Source organism: Schistocerca piceifrons, chromosome 8, assembly GCF_021461385.2.
Source record: "Schistocerca piceifrons isolate TAMUIC-IGC-003096 chromosome 8, iqSchPice1.1, whole genome shotgun sequence".
Lineage (NCBI taxonomy): Eukaryota > Metazoa > Arthropoda > Insecta > Orthoptera > Acrididae > Schistocerca > Schistocerca piceifrons.
Window position 1 is genome coordinate 14,771,728 of NC_060145.1, and position 17,209 is coordinate 14,788,936.

The 17,209-nt window shown below is 39.6% G+C and overlaps 1 protein-coding gene across 1 annotated transcript in view; it reads left to right on the forward strand.

The window, feature by feature from the left end:
• LOC124711171 (restriction of telomere capping protein 5) overlaps nucleotides 1–17,209 on the forward strand; it is a 69,569-nt gene that overhangs the window by 16,998 nt on the left and 35,362 nt on the right. The window contains exons 6-8 of the mRNA XM_047241095.1: nucleotides 1,683–1,880; nucleotides 2,010–2,080; nucleotides 6,105–6,277. Coding sequence (XP_047097051.1) covers nucleotides 1,683–1,880; nucleotides 2,010–2,080; nucleotides 6,105–6,277 — 442 coding nt within the window. The remainder of the gene's footprint in view (nucleotides 1–1,682; nucleotides 1,881–2,009; nucleotides 2,081–6,104; nucleotides 6,278–17,209) is intronic.

The following is a 17,209-nucleotide window of genomic DNA, read 5'->3' on the forward strand; positions in this document are numbered from 1 at the left end:
TCCCAGAAAAAAATTTAACACTCTTACCCTTTCAAAGATTTTTGCCATCCACATCTCAAGGTATGTCGTCTTTCTCCCTACTCACTACGAGGTATTTGGTCTTATACATATTCACTTTCAAGTCTGCTTTCACTGCTTCTTCCATTAACATTCTTGCCATCTGAATGAGATTTTGCTCATTCTTTGCTATTAATTAATCATCATCATTTGCATAGGCCCAGTGTGTTGAACACCCTACGCCATTGAATTCCTTTCTCAGTGCTTATTACCTTTCTCACTGCTCTTTTCGGGAACTGGATTAAACGGGGGTGGGGGCAGATATTTTCCCTGTCGCAGTTCATTCCTCGCCTTGAACTTCTGCAACATCTTTCCATTCACTTTCACTGTGCATGTTGTCTCTTGTATGCATTTGAGTTAGGTTTATTAGTTTTCTGTGCCCTATCAAGCTTTTACCATATTGCTTGCCTGCACACACTACCATATGCTTTTTGGAAGCCAACAAAAGACAGTGATGATCTCTGTGAAATTCCCAGCTCTGGCATCTGCCTTCTTATATGTAGCTGGTCTGTGGTTGATTTTCCCTTTTTAAACCCTGCTTGTAGGAATCCAAATACCTCCTTGATGTATAGTGTTAGCCACTTCAGCTGCTCAGAATCTTATAAGCTGTAAATAGTAAGGTAATTCTTCTGTAGCTGCTGCAGCTCATTGGGTCACCTTTCTTAATTACTGAGCAGGTGATAGACTGTTTCCATTCTGCCAGTATCCTTTCCCTCCTCCAAATTAAACAGATTAGGTTTTACGCTCTTGTTTTTTAGGATCTCTCTTCCCTCTTTCAGCATCTGTGCGGGTACGGTGTCTCTTCCTGGTGCCTTTCTCTCATTATCCATTCTTGAAGTACCTGACGTCTTCTTGTATTGTCTACTATTCAGTCCTTTTCTGCAAGTGCTCTTTGTTTATGTATTTTTGCTTTTCGGTTCTGAAGACGGCACCATAAAATCTTCACAGGAACCTCTCTGTGTGGCATGGAAAACAGTCTTCTAAAGTAATATTACTGACTGCAGTAAGCAGGGAAACTTTAGTGTCGGAAACTGGAAAATTGTCACCTGGTGAGTCACGGTTTCTTTGTCAACACTACACTACTGTCAGTCTACAAATCGACTGAAAATCACGTGTCAATCTTGACAATGAAGGCAACTTCATAACCTCGCTGCATGGAAAAAGATGAATGTTAATGTGGACTGAGAAAGTACCTATGTTGTGTATGCCATCACCTAACAGGTGGACAGTTAAATGGGCTTACTGGTAGGTCATGTGGATCCATTTGTACTTCCATGATAAGCAGTTAAGAGGTTACACTGTGAAAGTATCTTCATCACTGCATAACTGCTGCAACCCCATCCACTTGGACCTAATGACTGGAGTGAAGCCTTGTTCTCTGCATACAAATTTCTCCTTGTTTCACCTGGTTAATGTTACCACATTAAGAAAATGAATACAGTAGTGTGCTGCTTTAGTTTTTAGACGTAGTTCTGAAGAGCTTCTTTCTTTGTGCTTCCCTTGTTCAGTTTTGTTTTCTTTTTAAATGTGACTAAATCATACACATGGAGTTGTAATGGTACGCTTGACCATTGCTTTCTTATTTGTTTGACTGGTTCATTAAATTTAATTTATTGTCTTTACAGGAGCTGGACTTGAGTACCCCAGTGCTGGAACGAGAAATAAGCTTTGCACCTAAAGATGACGAAGAAGAAATGCTTCCAGTGTCAGAGGTGTGGCTGTTGTCACTGACATTGCCTGCAGTATTCACTCGCCCATCACCTCACCACTCTCCCGCTTCGTCCGCCAACGGCCTTTCTTCGCAGCAATTCATCGCCAAAATGGTGAGGAAACATTTAGCTCATCTTTATGGAAGCGTGTGAATTTTCAGACTCTGCTGTCATTGGGAAATACTACAGTAAAATATATACCTGCTCTTCCTAGTGAGATCTCAAGTTGAGTTTCTCTTGTAGCTTGGCTGTATCTGTCCGTCCCATTGGGTCCTGCTGTACAACAGCAGCCAACATGGACTTGGAGCCAACAGGTCAGAATACAAAGCACTTCACACAGTGTTTGCCACTGTGTGTGTCTCATGCTTGTATTAGTTCTCTCTCTCTCTCTCTCTCTCTCTCTCTCTCTCTCTCTCTCTCTCTCTCTCTCTCTCTCTGGTGCTCACTTGTGAATGTTTATAACTTTGCTGTTTAGACCATTAGTTGCTGGTATGCTTCTTTGCTTTTCAAGTTGTTTGTTAGATTAACATAGCTGAAAAGGGATTATTCTTCTTTTTTCTTTTCTCTCTCTCTCTCTCTCTCTCTCTCTCTCTCTCTCTCTCTCTCTCTCATCTCATCTCATCTCATCTATCTATCTATATCTGTTTATCTGTACTGTATTGAATGTTACTTTTTTTTTAATTTTTTGCATAAAAAGGAGAATTCGCTTCAGCAGAATGTAGAATTACAAGGAGACTGAATGTTAGGCCAGAGCTTACCTTCTGGAGCCAAAGTTCATATACTGCCACCAGACTCATTTAAAAGTAATCTGTTCGTAGCTTTTGGAATTGTGTGTTCCTTCCCTGACCAACGCTTTTACATCCTAGAGGAAGGAATAGTTTCTTTTACTTTTGTATTTATCATTAGCACTGAAATTTTTCATATAGAAGGGCCAGTGATTCTATCTCCATGTAATTTTAGAAATTTGTTTCATTTTCTTTTGACTTGCCTATCTCATTAGAATTATATTAGACTGCGGGTGTGATCACCTTGTGCATCATAGTCAGTTTGTGGTCCCTTTGGCCATGTATTTTCATTGCCACTATCTGTTTAGGGCATTAATCTTTCTAAATTCGTGAATTAAATAGATGAACATTATAGCAGTGTGACTACTGTGCTATTTTCTCCCTACTTGTAAAAACAGGTGTGTGACAGATGGTGACTGGACTAAGCATTTGTGTGAATGAAAATTTTTGAAGATAAAATTCACATTGATTAATGGCTTCTTTGTGTAAAGGATTTGCAATTACTTTGGTTCTAGTGCCTAACTTACTTTTATTAAGCATGCGCATTGAGCATTATTATAATAAGTACCTTTTTCCTATCAAACATGTCCTGCCTTGGAGGTAAGTAATGATGCATGGTATTCAAAAAATCTGGATCTGTTTTTAAGAATTGAAACTCTTGAGAAGTCTCCTATTGGCATTGCTTACAGTATTGTGTTTACACTTCAATAGTGGTAAGTAGGGGTTGCAATGATATGTCTGTAGCACTATTTAGTAGTTACACACTAATAGTGAATCACAGTTTGTAGTTTTCTTTGCCTGTTTGTCAGTGGTGGTTTAAACAGCATTTTGATTGAAATGTCATTTGTCCTAATGAACAATATTTTAGTTAGTGTTTGTTGTAGTTATTGCTATCACTGACCGAATTTTTTTGTACTGTTGTGTCCATAGTTGCTAAGATCAGCTTGGACTTCCCTCCATGCAATGCTCTTCCTTGAAATAAAACAAAATGTGTTCAAATCTGAAAGGGATGTTGTTTATTCGCCTGTCTGTTGAGTGTCCCCACATGATATTTTCTAGTATCAGCAAAGCACAAATTGAATATAGACCAAAATACAAGGGGGCGAAGAAAATAAATGAATAAAGTATATAAGGCTTAAACTTACCGAATTTAATCAGCTCAAAAAAATTAACCATACCTGATTACAATGCTTCAGCTGATACTTTATTTGAGATTTAAACATTTGCTGAGAGGTGGTGTTGATTGTAATTTATTATTTCAAATTTTTCTTGTTGAAAGTTGAAATTTCTCTTAAAGACTGAAAATTTTTATGCTGTTGAACGTTCAAATTGAGGGGCAGCACTTGTATCCCAATTGTTCTTATGTAGTGAGATGTGAAATATAGATGTTGAAAGAAAATGTAAGTATCTGATGAATGAATTTTATACCCTTTGGGGAAAAAAAAGCAAGCTATGATGTGGTTAAAAAACTAGAATTGCATTCAGGACTGAAGTTCAAATCCCTGCCAACTAACTCAGATCTAGATTTTTTGTGGATGCCTTTGAAAAACACACAGCCAGGACTTCACAAATATTGTCATGCCTATTCCTGTCTCTGATTGTGGTTGCAGACTGATCTGTAGAGAAGCTTGAGGTCTAGGTTAGTTCAGAAGGTGACAATTGAAAGTTTTCTGACAGAAAATCCTAAAAAAAGTTTTAGTCTTACATTAATTTAGCAAATGCGGACTGAAATTTGTGTCCAGATGCACTGTGGCCATAATGACAGAGAAAAGGCCAAAATGTTAAAACTAATTTTTCGAAACCATTTCAGTGAGGGAGATGGTACTTCAGTTCCTCTTGTAAGTTGTTAATCAAAAGTCAAAATGACAAAGAAGAAATTGAGCATGAGAGATAAAATAAACTGTTGGAATCCATATAGATTCTGGGAGGGGGGGGGGGGGGGAGGGGGAGAACTCTGTGAAACCCAGCTTGCTCTGTTCCTTGTTGAGACACAAAGAAAAGTAGATATTGGCATCCAGGTTGATCCCATGTCAGTTGACATCCAGAAGGAGGTAACTTAAAAAGTGCTCAGTCAGCTTATACTTGAACGTTGCTCTTCAGTCTAGGATCCATACCATACTGGATTGATAGAGAAAATAGAAAGTATCCGAAGAAGAGCCATACATTTTGTTACAGGTTTGTTTAGGAAGCACACAAGACCAACCATGACTTTTGTCTTCGCAAATTCAACCTTTTGCCTCAAACTGTTTGTACCAGGCATAAATGGAAACTATGCCAGGGCGTGGTTCGTGAAAGTGTGGTCGAAATTCTCGTGGGAGCTACTGTTACTGATTCCCTTTTAGAAACTGAAGAACACACCAGCTCTTCGGTTATGGTGTACTCGCCATTTTCTACACTAGCCCTCTCTGGGGCCCGCAAAGTGCAACAAATGACTTTTGCCCATACATAAAAAAAAACTTCTAGAAACGCTGCTAACAGGTCAAAGTGTAAAGTGAATAAATTGTAGTGTTTTGTTTCTGTGAATTTTTGAAAGCATCAAATTTTTTGTGCTCATTCTGTTTTGCAAAAATGACTGTGATGTTAGTATTAGAGAGATTTCAGCTCACTGGAGGTTTTCCAACAAGCTGTCTTTCTGTGGACCTTTAGTGACTGGAGCAGAAAAGGGGGGAAGTGATGGTGGTACACAAAGTACTCTCCTAGACCCACCATAAAGTGGCTTTCGGCATGTGGATGCAGTGCAGCACAAGGCTTATGTTAGTTGTTGCCTACGTTTGCCCAGCTATATTTTTAGTATATGTCCTTGTGGTAATAAGTGAAGCCTGCTTGGCAGTTGGGTCAGCCATTCCTAATTTCAGAAAGAAAGCAGGCCCGCATCTCGTGGTCGTGCGGTAGCGTTCTCGCTTCCCACGCCCGGGTTCCCGGGTTCGATTCCCGGCGGGGTCAGGGATTTTCTCTGCCTCGTGATGGCTGGGTGTTGTGTGCTGTCCTTAGGTTAGTTAGGTTTAAGTAGTTCTAAGTTCTAGGGGACTGATGACCATAGATGTTAAGTCCCATAGTGCTCAGAGCCATTTTGAGAAAGAAAGCAACAGAGGTGTCATTGGTTGCATTTGTTTAATGTACTTTTCTTTATAAATAACTAAGCTTGCAGGAGAACCTCTTAGAAGCTGTATTATTTAACAAAGAAATTTCTGCTAAATATTTTGGTGGATGTTAAATACATGTACCTCAATTATAAGTGACTGGGGTTGGGGGAAGCGCTTAACATGATTCGTAACCAACGCCAATTTCCTTCCCTTGATCCTAGCTGAGTGTGTCCTCCACTCCTATTGGCTTTGTGATTGGCAATATGTTTATGGTGATCATACTTCTTTTTGTGGTATACTATAGTACTATTTAAGCTTTTCAAAAGAAAGGAATGACCTCTCAGAAAGTACAATTTTGGGTGATTTTAAAATCCCATAAAATATGAAAAAGATGTGTCATTGTTGCTCTTGAAACAGTATGGAAATATAAACTGCATAGGTCTGTAGCTGCAAACTGTCCTTTTCATCAGGTTCATGCATCACGTGCTGGGCTATAAAGGGCCGACGCTGATTTTCGTGCGTGGTGAGCAGGATACGCAGTTCTGCTTGTCGGCCAGCAGCGAGTGGCGGGAGTCCCACCAGTACTGGGGGGATGAAGACTGCGTCCTCCTGCAGATGCTTCCTCGTTACCACGTTGTGGAAAGTGAGCAAAGATACTGTTCTTTGTCTTTATTTATTTCGTAGTCCAGTAAAAGAAGTAGTGAATTAGTCTTGCACATTGATAGGGAAGATTAATTGCAAGTTACAGGTTAGTTTGCTGTGGCTACAAAATTGTGACCGTTTTCATTTCGTAATCTATTAGAAGGTCATGTCCAGAGTATACCGTGTGTGGGGTTCACACCTGTACATGTTGTTAAATTGTAATTTGCCGATGGTATTTTTCCTAATTTAACCATTTTGGTTGTAGAGTAAGATTTATATTCACAGTTGCCGTGTTAACAGCTCATTTGGCATTCGCTGTTCTCTGATCAATATTCTTTCAACTCAGAAAGAAGTGAAATACATAATTATAAAGCTATTTGGCAGTAGAAACATAGAAATGAAATATCTAGTGGCAGTAACAAATACAGTTGAAAGTTGTTTCTCATTGACAACTCTTCCATTTCATAGGTAAATTCTTGAGTAAGTTGTAACACATCTGTGAATGGCCAGGCAGCCTATCTTTTTAAATGCATTTGTGTGTAGTTGTTCTTAAAATTGAACATACTATTTCAGTATGTTTGTCATGAACATCATGTATAGAACTCATGACTACATTGATCTGAGAAATGGCTCAAACAAAAATATAATTGTACCATTAGGAGTGCCGATGATCAAGACAGTTGTACTGAGTGAATAATGGGTGGTGGTTTACTTACCTCAGTGCTGCATCATTCTGTTAAAATTAGCAGCTGTGCATGAGCTTTTTACTGACATCCGTGAATTCCTTTTTCTCTACTTAGCACAGCTACATTATTGAATATGATGTACATTTTTTTAGCTTTCTTGATAAAGCATCTTGACTGTCAGTATTTATGGGCTATACTTTAAGAATGAAGACATGTGATCAGTAGAAGCAGCTGTCTTAGCACAGTAAACAAAGAGCAGAGACGATCAAATGGGGGGGGGGGGGGAGGATTCATATAATTGCGAATTTTTGTATTGTGCTAGGAGCAGTGATGGGATGGCGAGGCGCGGCGACTCGAGCGCACCGGGAATTCCTCGGGCCTCTAGTTCTCGAGAAGCTCACGAGAAACGGCTCGGCGGCGTGTGCCGCTGCGCGCCAGTTGGCTGCGACAACATATGCCTTGCCGCTGTTTTAAGAATTGAATGCCACCGCTAGACAAACACGCTCGCTGTGCTCGTAACTAGTATGTCTCAGGTTTCATTTGAGTAAAGTTGTTATTCAAATCAATATGGACACTCGAAAACAAACGTCATAGTGCTGGCAATACTGTACGGAGGATGGAGATAACGTTACTTGCAACATTTGTTGTAAAAATCTCTGTAATGTGTCAAAAAATACAACGGGCATCATTAGACATCTTAAACTGCACAATTTATCGAGCAATAAAACAGCGATGTCCGTGGATGCAGAGGCTCATTCTTCCAATAGTGTGAGGCAGACAAAATATCAGAGTACATATGGTACAAGAGGTGAATTCCGTGCAAAAGTTCGGATAGTGTCTGAAGCTGTCCGCCACACTTAAAAAAACATCGATTTTTTTAGTCGTACTCCAATAACATACAACATACACCAAAATCAAACCTACACTATCCTAGCTTTTGCACGATACGATATGTAATTTTATTGGACTAGTTTCGAGCATAACGCATACCCTCACAGGAACACTGATCTAAATCTTACGTTTCTCTTCATAGAGGGAAGTAAATGGCAACAACAGCTAGATGAAGCGCTAGTGGCCATGATAACAGACGATTTTCAACCGCTTTCAGTCGTCGAGGACACTGGTTTTCGACGTTTTGTTTCACTGTTGGACCCACAATACTCGATACCAAATCGAAAAAAGTTGCGCCTCATGATTGAGGACGATTACTATAAACAGAAAGAGGCTGTAAACTTGGTCGTGGAAGACTCTACTTGTGTTTCTTTAACGACCGATATTTGGACCTCACTCAATAGTGAGGCATATATTGCTGCAACTGGTCATTTCATTAACACTAATTGGTGCCTGAAAGCTTTAGCTCTCGAGACATTCCGTTTCCCGGAAAAGCATACAGCGCTAAATATTAGTGAGGCGTCAGATAACGTGATTTCAAAATGGAACATTGAAAACAAAGTTGTAAGCATCACAACTGACAACGCCAGTAACATGACGGCGGCCGTACAACTTATTCACAGTGGCAACATAGATATGCAACATGTGCCTTGTTTAGCACACACCATCAATTTAGTTGTGAAAAGTTCTTTGAACAGCAACAGTGAGCTCTGCATAATGCGGGAAAAGGCCAGAAAAATTGTTAGCTATTTTAAAACAAGTTGCAATGCTAATGAAAAACTCCATGAGATCCAGGATCTAATGGAAAAATCCTGTTCATAAATTGATTCAGGAAACCGAAACCCGATGGAACAGTACGTTTTATATGCTACAACGTGTAGTGGAGCAAAAGGAATGCATTGCAGCCTGTTTATCATCTTTGTATTCAGGTGAAGAGAACCTTACACCTGACGAGTGGCAAATTTTGAGCGAATGTTTGTGTACTAGAGCCATTTGAAGTGGTAAGAAGTGAAATCTCAACTGAAAACTATACCTCTCTTTTGAAAGCTATTCCAATAATCAGACAGCTAATCATAATCGTATGCAATGGGAAGTGGGCTACCACGACATTGCAAGAGCTACAGCTTCTCCACAACTCACTAATAGCCCAGCTAGGATTAATAGAAACAAAGTACATACCGTTGCCACAGTTCTCGACCCAAGATTCAAAACGTTACCATTTACGAATCCCATTCATTCAAAACATGCCGTTGCAATCCTAATTGCAGAGTGCACGAACATGGTAGAGACCATATGATCTACTCATTCGGCTGTTAACGACACTAGCCACGAGTACCATTTCGTACAAAACGCCAGTAGTTCCTTATTGGCATTTTTCGATGAAGAGGTTTCCAATAAAAATCTAATGAAAAGCGGTTGCGATAGCATAGACTTGGAGGTACAACGATATTTGGAATAACCGTACCTACAACGCACGGATAATCCTTTACACTACTGGGAAAAAAAATGAAAACAGTTACCCAGGCCTAGCTGTCGTGTCAAAAAAATATCTTGCAATACCTGCAACTTCTGTTCCCAGTGAAAGAATATTTTCGAAAACAGGACTACTTATAAGCAAACAAAGAAGCAGACTAAAAGGCCAATTGGTTAATAACATCATATTTCTAAACAAAAATCGACAGCATTGTAGTAATGGGATGTAAAAATGCCTTCTGCTGAACAACTTTTGTTTCCTTTCTTTCTTCAGTAAGTAAACGCATATGTGCAGTTTCTGTATATAAAAGGCTATAGCACTTTTCTTTTACGTTTGAGCATGCATGCATGCATGTATGCATACATGCACGTATGCATACATGCACGCGTGCATACATGCAGAATGTACAATGTAATTTACTTTGTAAGAATAAAGCTTCTGTTTTATGCGAATTCTGTGCTTTGTTTTAAACAACAATTCTATGATTTTTGTCTTATGAGACATATACTAATACTTCAGTACACATTAATAACGGTATTACAGTTGATATCAATCATAGAATTTCAAAGTTTTCCGAGCACGTACGTACGACAAGTATGACTGCTGCGGCTCAGTGCTTCGTGTACTGAAGGTTTGCGCAATTTCTCAGAGCGCAGCACTGTCAACTTCTCGGGCGTACCCGAGAAATTGCCTTCGCGTCGCGCGTTTCTCGAGCGCGATCATAGCCCATCCCTAGCTAGGAGGAAGTGCTACAGAGCACATCCTGAAAATCCTGACCCGGTGACGGTGTGAACATGGGGTTGGGGTGGAATTTAAATGGCACTTTTCGTTTTTCCTTAGATAAATCGAAAACCATCGCTTCTAGGAAAAGTGTTCCCAAATACAAAATTAAATTTCCCAGAAAAAGAAAGTCCTGTTCACTTTTTCATTAGGTCTAATAGTTTTCACCGAGCGAGGTGGCGCAGTGGTTAGCGCACTGGACTCGCATTCGGGAGGACGACGGTTCAATCCCGCGTCCGGCCATCCTGAGTTAGGTTTTCCGTGATTTCCCTAAATCGCTCCAGGCAAATACCGGGATGGTTCCTTTGAAAGGGCACGGCCGACTTCCGTCCCTAATCCGTTGAGACTGATGACTTCGCTGTTTGGTCTCTTCCCCCAAACAACCAACCAACCAACCTAATAGTTTTCACTTTGCAAGAGATGGGAAATCACAGATAATTAAAAAGTGCTTAAGTTGTATAAAATTAATGTTCATTATGAAATGAAATGAGCTAAGAACAAAAACTAGCTCTACATCATCTTCCTCATTTCCTATCCTGCTATCCCTCCCCGTCACCTCCCCTCACCTTTTCTGTTGCTCTCACTACCCAGACTACATGATATGGCTGCTGTCCTTGGTAAGTCCATAATGCCCAGAAATGTCTCTCTGTGAGTGTGCATGTGCGCACATGCGCGCACCTCCATATGTTCAATGAGTAAGAACAAACTCCAAATTGTGGCTGAATGTAGTGGTGCCTGAGAAGTTATTCTTATTTTGCGATTCCTTTCATTTGTAATAAACCTAATACTTTTTTATTTCAGTTAGAGATTACCTATTCTCCCGCAATCTTACTTTTTGTAAGAAATCATCCATCATCATCATCTTCAGCTGTTCCAATCGCCTGGCTTGGTATATTTAGAACACAAACCTCAATATTTCCATACTCCCACCAGATTCCTCTCCCCACTCTGTCCAGTCTTCTCCTCCCTTCATTACACATTCCTTCACTTCAACCATGCGTCATCTATCTCTTGGTCTTCATCTAGATCTCTTCCTTGCATTGTCATTTCATGGGCCTGTCTTGATATCCTGCCAACTCCCATTTTGCAGCATGCCCTTACTACCTTAATCTCGTCTTATCTGTGGCCTCTTGCATAGGCTTCTTTTTCACACTTTCTTCCACTGTCTCATTCCTTACTCCATGAAGTTTGCTAAGTTTTATTCTGCTTCTTTGGAATTTCATCTCACAAGTCCATATCCTGTTCGTCTGTCTTTTCTTAGCACCCACATTTCTGATGCGTATGTGAGCACTGGAACACAGTATGCTTAGTATATTGTTCACTTATTTTTGGCAGTGCATCCTTGCTTCAAATAAGACTTCTTACATTCTGCAGGAAACAATAGCTCACCTCACCTTTTCGTTTACCTCGTTATTGTTCCTCTGATGATTTGCTGTTACGCTACCCGAGCCTGAAATTTTCCACTTTCTTGGTTTCTTAATACTTACATGTGTTGCTACTCACCTTTTAATCTTTGTCACCCTCACTTCACACTTATTTACATTAAATTTCAAGCCATATTGTCCCACCACTTCCTACCATACTTTTATCATTCCTTGTGCCTGTCCTTCTCAATGTCCCCACACTATTAAATTATCTGCAAATGTTGTTGCTTGCTTGTTTTCATTTCCTATTTGCAGAGCTGTCCCTCTCATTACCTCATGCATAGCAGCGATGAAAGTAGATGGGATAGATTGCTCCCTTGTTTTAGCCCATTTTTCTGTTCATCAGTCTGTCTTGTCTCCTCCTCCTCCTCCTCCTCCTCCTCCTCCTCCTCCTACTTTCACACAACTTACACTTCCATGACAAATTTCCTTTATTCTCCTCAAGCTCAGCTTTTGAATCTCCCTTTTTTAAGGTTTCTCAGCTCCTCTTTTCACACTATAATATGCCTTCTTAGAGTCCAGGAACACCATTACTAAATCCTTACCATATATGCAACGCCTCTCTTGGAGCCACCTTGCACTAAAAGCTAGATTCTACTGTTGACCTTCCTTGTCTAAACTCATATTGTTGCTCTCTGTCCTGCTAGCTTCCAACCTTTCTTTTCCAGAATCTTCTCAAATACTTCCCAACATGAAATGTTAAAGTAACTCCCTTATAAATTTGACGTAGTTTCCTGTAACCTTTCTTAAAATTTGACACTAATGATTTCCTTTTTCTATCCTTGAGCTGTTCTCCTCTCTTTCCATACCATTCTCATGATCCGACAGAGCCACTGCTCTCCAACAACGCCAGCTGCTCTCACAATCTCCATACTTACTTCATCCAGCAGTTCAGATGTTCTTTTTCTCTTTTTGAGGTCTATATCACTTCCTGAACTTCTGTCCAGGTTAGCTCCATTTTGACATCATCTTCATTCCCTTTTCTTCTTCCATATGTCCGTTAGAGTTTAATAACTTCTTTCTTTTTTCAAAATATCCCCTCTACATATCAGTTGATTTCCTGTACATTCTGAGCTTCCTTACCTTCTGTATTGGTCATCCTGATGTTATCATCACACCTCTCTTCTTAGCGTTAATTATTTCATAGAGGACTTTCTTTCTCCTTTCACTGTCCTCTTCCATCGTTTTTGTCCACTCTCTTTTCCATTTTTTCTTCTTCTTCTCCTCCTCCTTCTTTTTCTTCTTCTTCTTCTTCTTCTTCTTCTTCTCCTCCTCCTCCTTTTTCTTCTTCTTCTTCTTCTCCTCAGTGTACCCTTTTCTTGATTCCACTGTTATCTTCTGAAACCATATATGGAATGCTTTGTTTTTCACTGCCACTTCGTCCCTTACTCTTTATCATTCCACATGGTCTATCTTTCTACCTTCTCTTATCACTGCTTCTTCCACACACTTTTTCTGCTGTTTCCACTATTATTGTTTCGGACCTCATTTTTTGTAAGAAACATGAAAATAAATTGCATTAAAAACATTTGTGCCAAATCAAAAGAAAAATTCAGTTCGGAAAATTATAATAAAATCAGTAAGGGTGATTTACCTTCAGGAGTTCCAGCTCTGATAACTTCTGATAGAAACTATTAAAATATAAAATGGTGTTTACTGTTGACGCAACATGTTCCAGCTTCGGGAAGGAAAGAGGAATCGGATTGCTAGAAAGTGGGAGAGGCTGGTCATTTGAGCAATAGATTATCAGGGACTCACATTACGATCAAGAACAGAGCAAAGATGAAGGAAAGGTTTTCAGAGGAAGTTAAATATAGTTGCTTGATAGGGACAGGAAAATTTCATGAAATCAATAATGTGAAATTTACAGTTTTTAGTGGAAAAACAATAATGGTGACTTTTACAAAATATCAGGACATTTATCATTTTTAAGTATAAAAAAAGTTTTAACCCTGAGGACGACAGCTTACCAATATCTGTAACTGATCATTATTGAACTTTGAAACTACGTTTTGCCTTCTTTTTTCGTCGAGGCTGCTGTTCGTGTATAATCTTAAAATGACAGTCCATTTCCCATATAATAAACTATGGCGTGAATTCAAAAATAGCAGTGAAATTGGCAGAAATATTGCACTGATTCGACAAAAGAAAACCCCAAATTTGGCCATAAAAAATGAGTTTTTCCTGTTCCCATACATTGACAACCACCATACAAATTTCAATTCAGAGAAGATAGAAGTGATACAGCAAGACAATTAAAAAATAGAAAGAAAGGAAGAAAATGGAGAAAAGATATAGGGATGTGAAGAACATAATACTGTGGGGAGGGAATATCAGTGTGTGCCTGTACCATACAGGCCATTTGAATTCTCCCAGACCAAGAATAGTTTCTCTGAACACTGCACCCCTGCCGTCCCTCAACTCTTGTTCCCTGTATGGTTTATTTATCTTTTCAGTCCTATCTCTCTATCTATCTATCTATCTTCACCCTGTTTTCTCCTTCCTTTATCTAAATTTAATTTTTCTATCCACTTTCAACTTTCTTGATCCAATAATGTAGTGTCTGAGTAACTTCTGTTCTATCCTTCTTTCCAGTCTCTCTCAACCAGTTCTTCTTCTTTCACTGGAGGAAATTTGTTCAGAAAGCTAGGAGAAATGATGATGTTATAAGTGTTTTTATTGGCATTAAAAGGCGTTGTACCTCCTGAAGTAAATTAGATTTGTACCAATGAATCTCTATCTTAGGAAACAAACAAGTATTGTGCTGTTCTGTCCAGTTACTTGTTAAAATTTTTGCATCACATTACATGTTCACATGTATACAATAAAAATGTATGGTACTAAATTACTGCTGGAAATCCATCTTGGTATGGAGTGAGATTTTAATTTTTAAATGTTTAGTAAAATCTTTTTATTCTTATTCTGAAAACACTCTTATCTCAGAAAAACTATGTAACTGCCTCGTTGCATGGTTTTATGGAGGCCATTTTTATCTTGATGAATCAAAATTTGGCTCACCTTCTTGCATTTATGACATTATAATACCCGAAGGGTGGCCCTAGTCACATGACATTTTTATTTAGCAGCTGTGCAGGGTGATGACTGCTCCAGTTCCTGATAACTCACTTGTGTGTTAATAGTGAGAACTATGTGTGGGTAATGTATCAGTTCGACCCATCAGCTTCTGTTGCTGCAACACATCTTGCGGTTTATCATTGGTGCTGGAAAGTCACGTGTTTGTAGGCTGTAAGACAGAATGAACAACACACTCGTGTTGCATATTGTATTGACAAATTATTGAAAACGCTGATAAAGACCCGGTGGAGAAATACCAAATACGCTATGAATACTGATAGACTGTAGGTAATACAATTATGCAAAGTCTCTGTTCTATGGATCTGCAGCCATTCTATGCAAATGACTGTGAAGTGCATGGCAGAGAGTGCTTTCCACTGTACCAAGTGTTAAGAGTTTCTTTCCATTCCTTTTGTCTGGTAAGAATGAATGCTTTATTTTCTCTGCATGTGTTGTTATTATGAATCTTGTCTTCCTGCTTCTTATGTGAATGATATGTAGGGGATAAGATATATTCCCAGATTACTCATTTAATACTGCTTCCTGAAACTTCATGAGTGGTCTTTTGTGTGACATTTCACTTCTGTCTTCAGCTGTCTGCCAGTTCAGGTTCTTCAGCATTTCAGTGATACTCTCCCATTGGACACACAACCTTGTGACCTATTGTGCTGCCTTTCTTTATGAATTTAAAAATGTTGTTTTTGTAGTATTTGGTAGTAGAGATCACTTAGACTTGAGCATTAATCTTTAAGATGATAAGCCCAAGTTACTTATAAGCTACGTCCTTTGCAAACTGACTGCCAGGGAATCAAAAGTCATTTCATATACCCAGCATTTGTACAAATTCAGTGATTGCAATTATGGCTAATTACTTTTGTAGTCATAGACTATTAAGTTTGCATTCTGAGAAGTACACAAGTTTAAATATCTGAACGTTTAAAGCAAGCTGCTATTTGTGAACCACTTAGAAATCTTTCAAAATCTGTATTAACTTTTTTGCAGCTTCTTTTGTATGGGATTTCATAGTTGGGAACAGCATCATTTGCAGAAAGCTTGGGACTATTATTAATTTCTGCAGGATTATTAATACACAATATTGCCAACCAGGAACGTAACACACATCCCTGGGACACACTTGAAATTATTTCTACACCTTCCAGCGAATCTCCGCCCTAAGATGCTGTGAGACCTTCTGAGAAATTGTCAATCCAGTCACAAATTTTGACACCCGATGTAATTGTGCTTTCGTTGGTTGGTGGTGGCGTGGTATCAAGTCAAGTGCTGTTTGGAAATTGAGAAATACTTCACCTATAAGATTACGTTAATCTGTGGATTTCAAGATGTTATTTGAGAAAAATGCGAGTTGGGTATCAGAATTCACGCTGGCTGGGATGGAGAAGGTCATTTTGTTTGAGATACTTCATATATAAGCTTAGGATATGCTCAAAGATTATACAACAGGTGGATGGACAATATTGAATGTTAGTTCAGTTGCAGTGGGTAAATTGGTTACATGTGGACAGCCAGGTGACCAGGCCATAGCCTACTCTATGTAGCTGCCCTGGCCAAGAGCCCACTGGCAGGGGTGGAGAGAGGACTTGCATACGGCAGAATCCGTGCGATATATCCACCGGGCAGGTAGCTTACACGAACTGCACCTTGGTACTGTCCAGCTGAGGGGTTCCCTTGTCCTGTTTTAGCAGTGTTGGAACTGCATGTTGTAGGTAGTTGTGGCCTGTGCTTTCTTGCAGCTGCAGGCAATTTTTTTGGTTTGTTTGAGGGATCCATGGTACGTCATGGTTAACAGTGGAGTAAAGGAGGAATTGGAACTGAGCACTGAAACACTGTGAACAGACCAGTTATAGTCAGTGTGCTGATAAATTAATCAGATTTACCCATGTTGTGAATTGTCCCCTGCGTATCAGTGTGAATGCAGGTAGTTGAAGAAAGGTGTGTGTACTACTCAGTTGTTTTTGGATGGTGACAGCATACAAATTCACACCTTTACCACTGCATCTGATCAGCAGTACTTGTCTTGCGTCTACGACAGCACCCATTGAAACTGATGCTGTCGTTGGTGAGTCAGCCAAGACCATTAAGGGACTTTTTACTCAGTTATATTTAACCTGTAGGTATGAATGGGGGCAACATGGTGTTAGAGTGAGAGAAAATTCTGCTTTTTGCATCAACGATGGTCATCACTGACCAGGAGAATGTCGGCTACCAGAGCCTATGTAGGACTGTCTCAGTGTTTTATGGTGTGGGGAACCCTAGTCTACAGTTGATGTACATTTTAGGTGTATAATCAGGGAGTATTGGCCAGTGCAGGAGACATCCAGATCATTATCCAGCTCATTTTGTTGATATTACTCCTTGGCCAGCAGGGTAACCTTACCTGTACACACACACACACACACACACACACACACACACTCACTCACTCACTCACTCACTCCCCTTGCCCAGTTGAATCAGTTTGTAAAGTAGCATCTCGTAAATGCTGTGTCAGAATACATCAAACTTGCATATGACCATCTTTGTGGTGTTAAAGGACTAGAATGTAGTTGTAAGAGGCTATCCAGATAGTATCAAAGACAATCAAT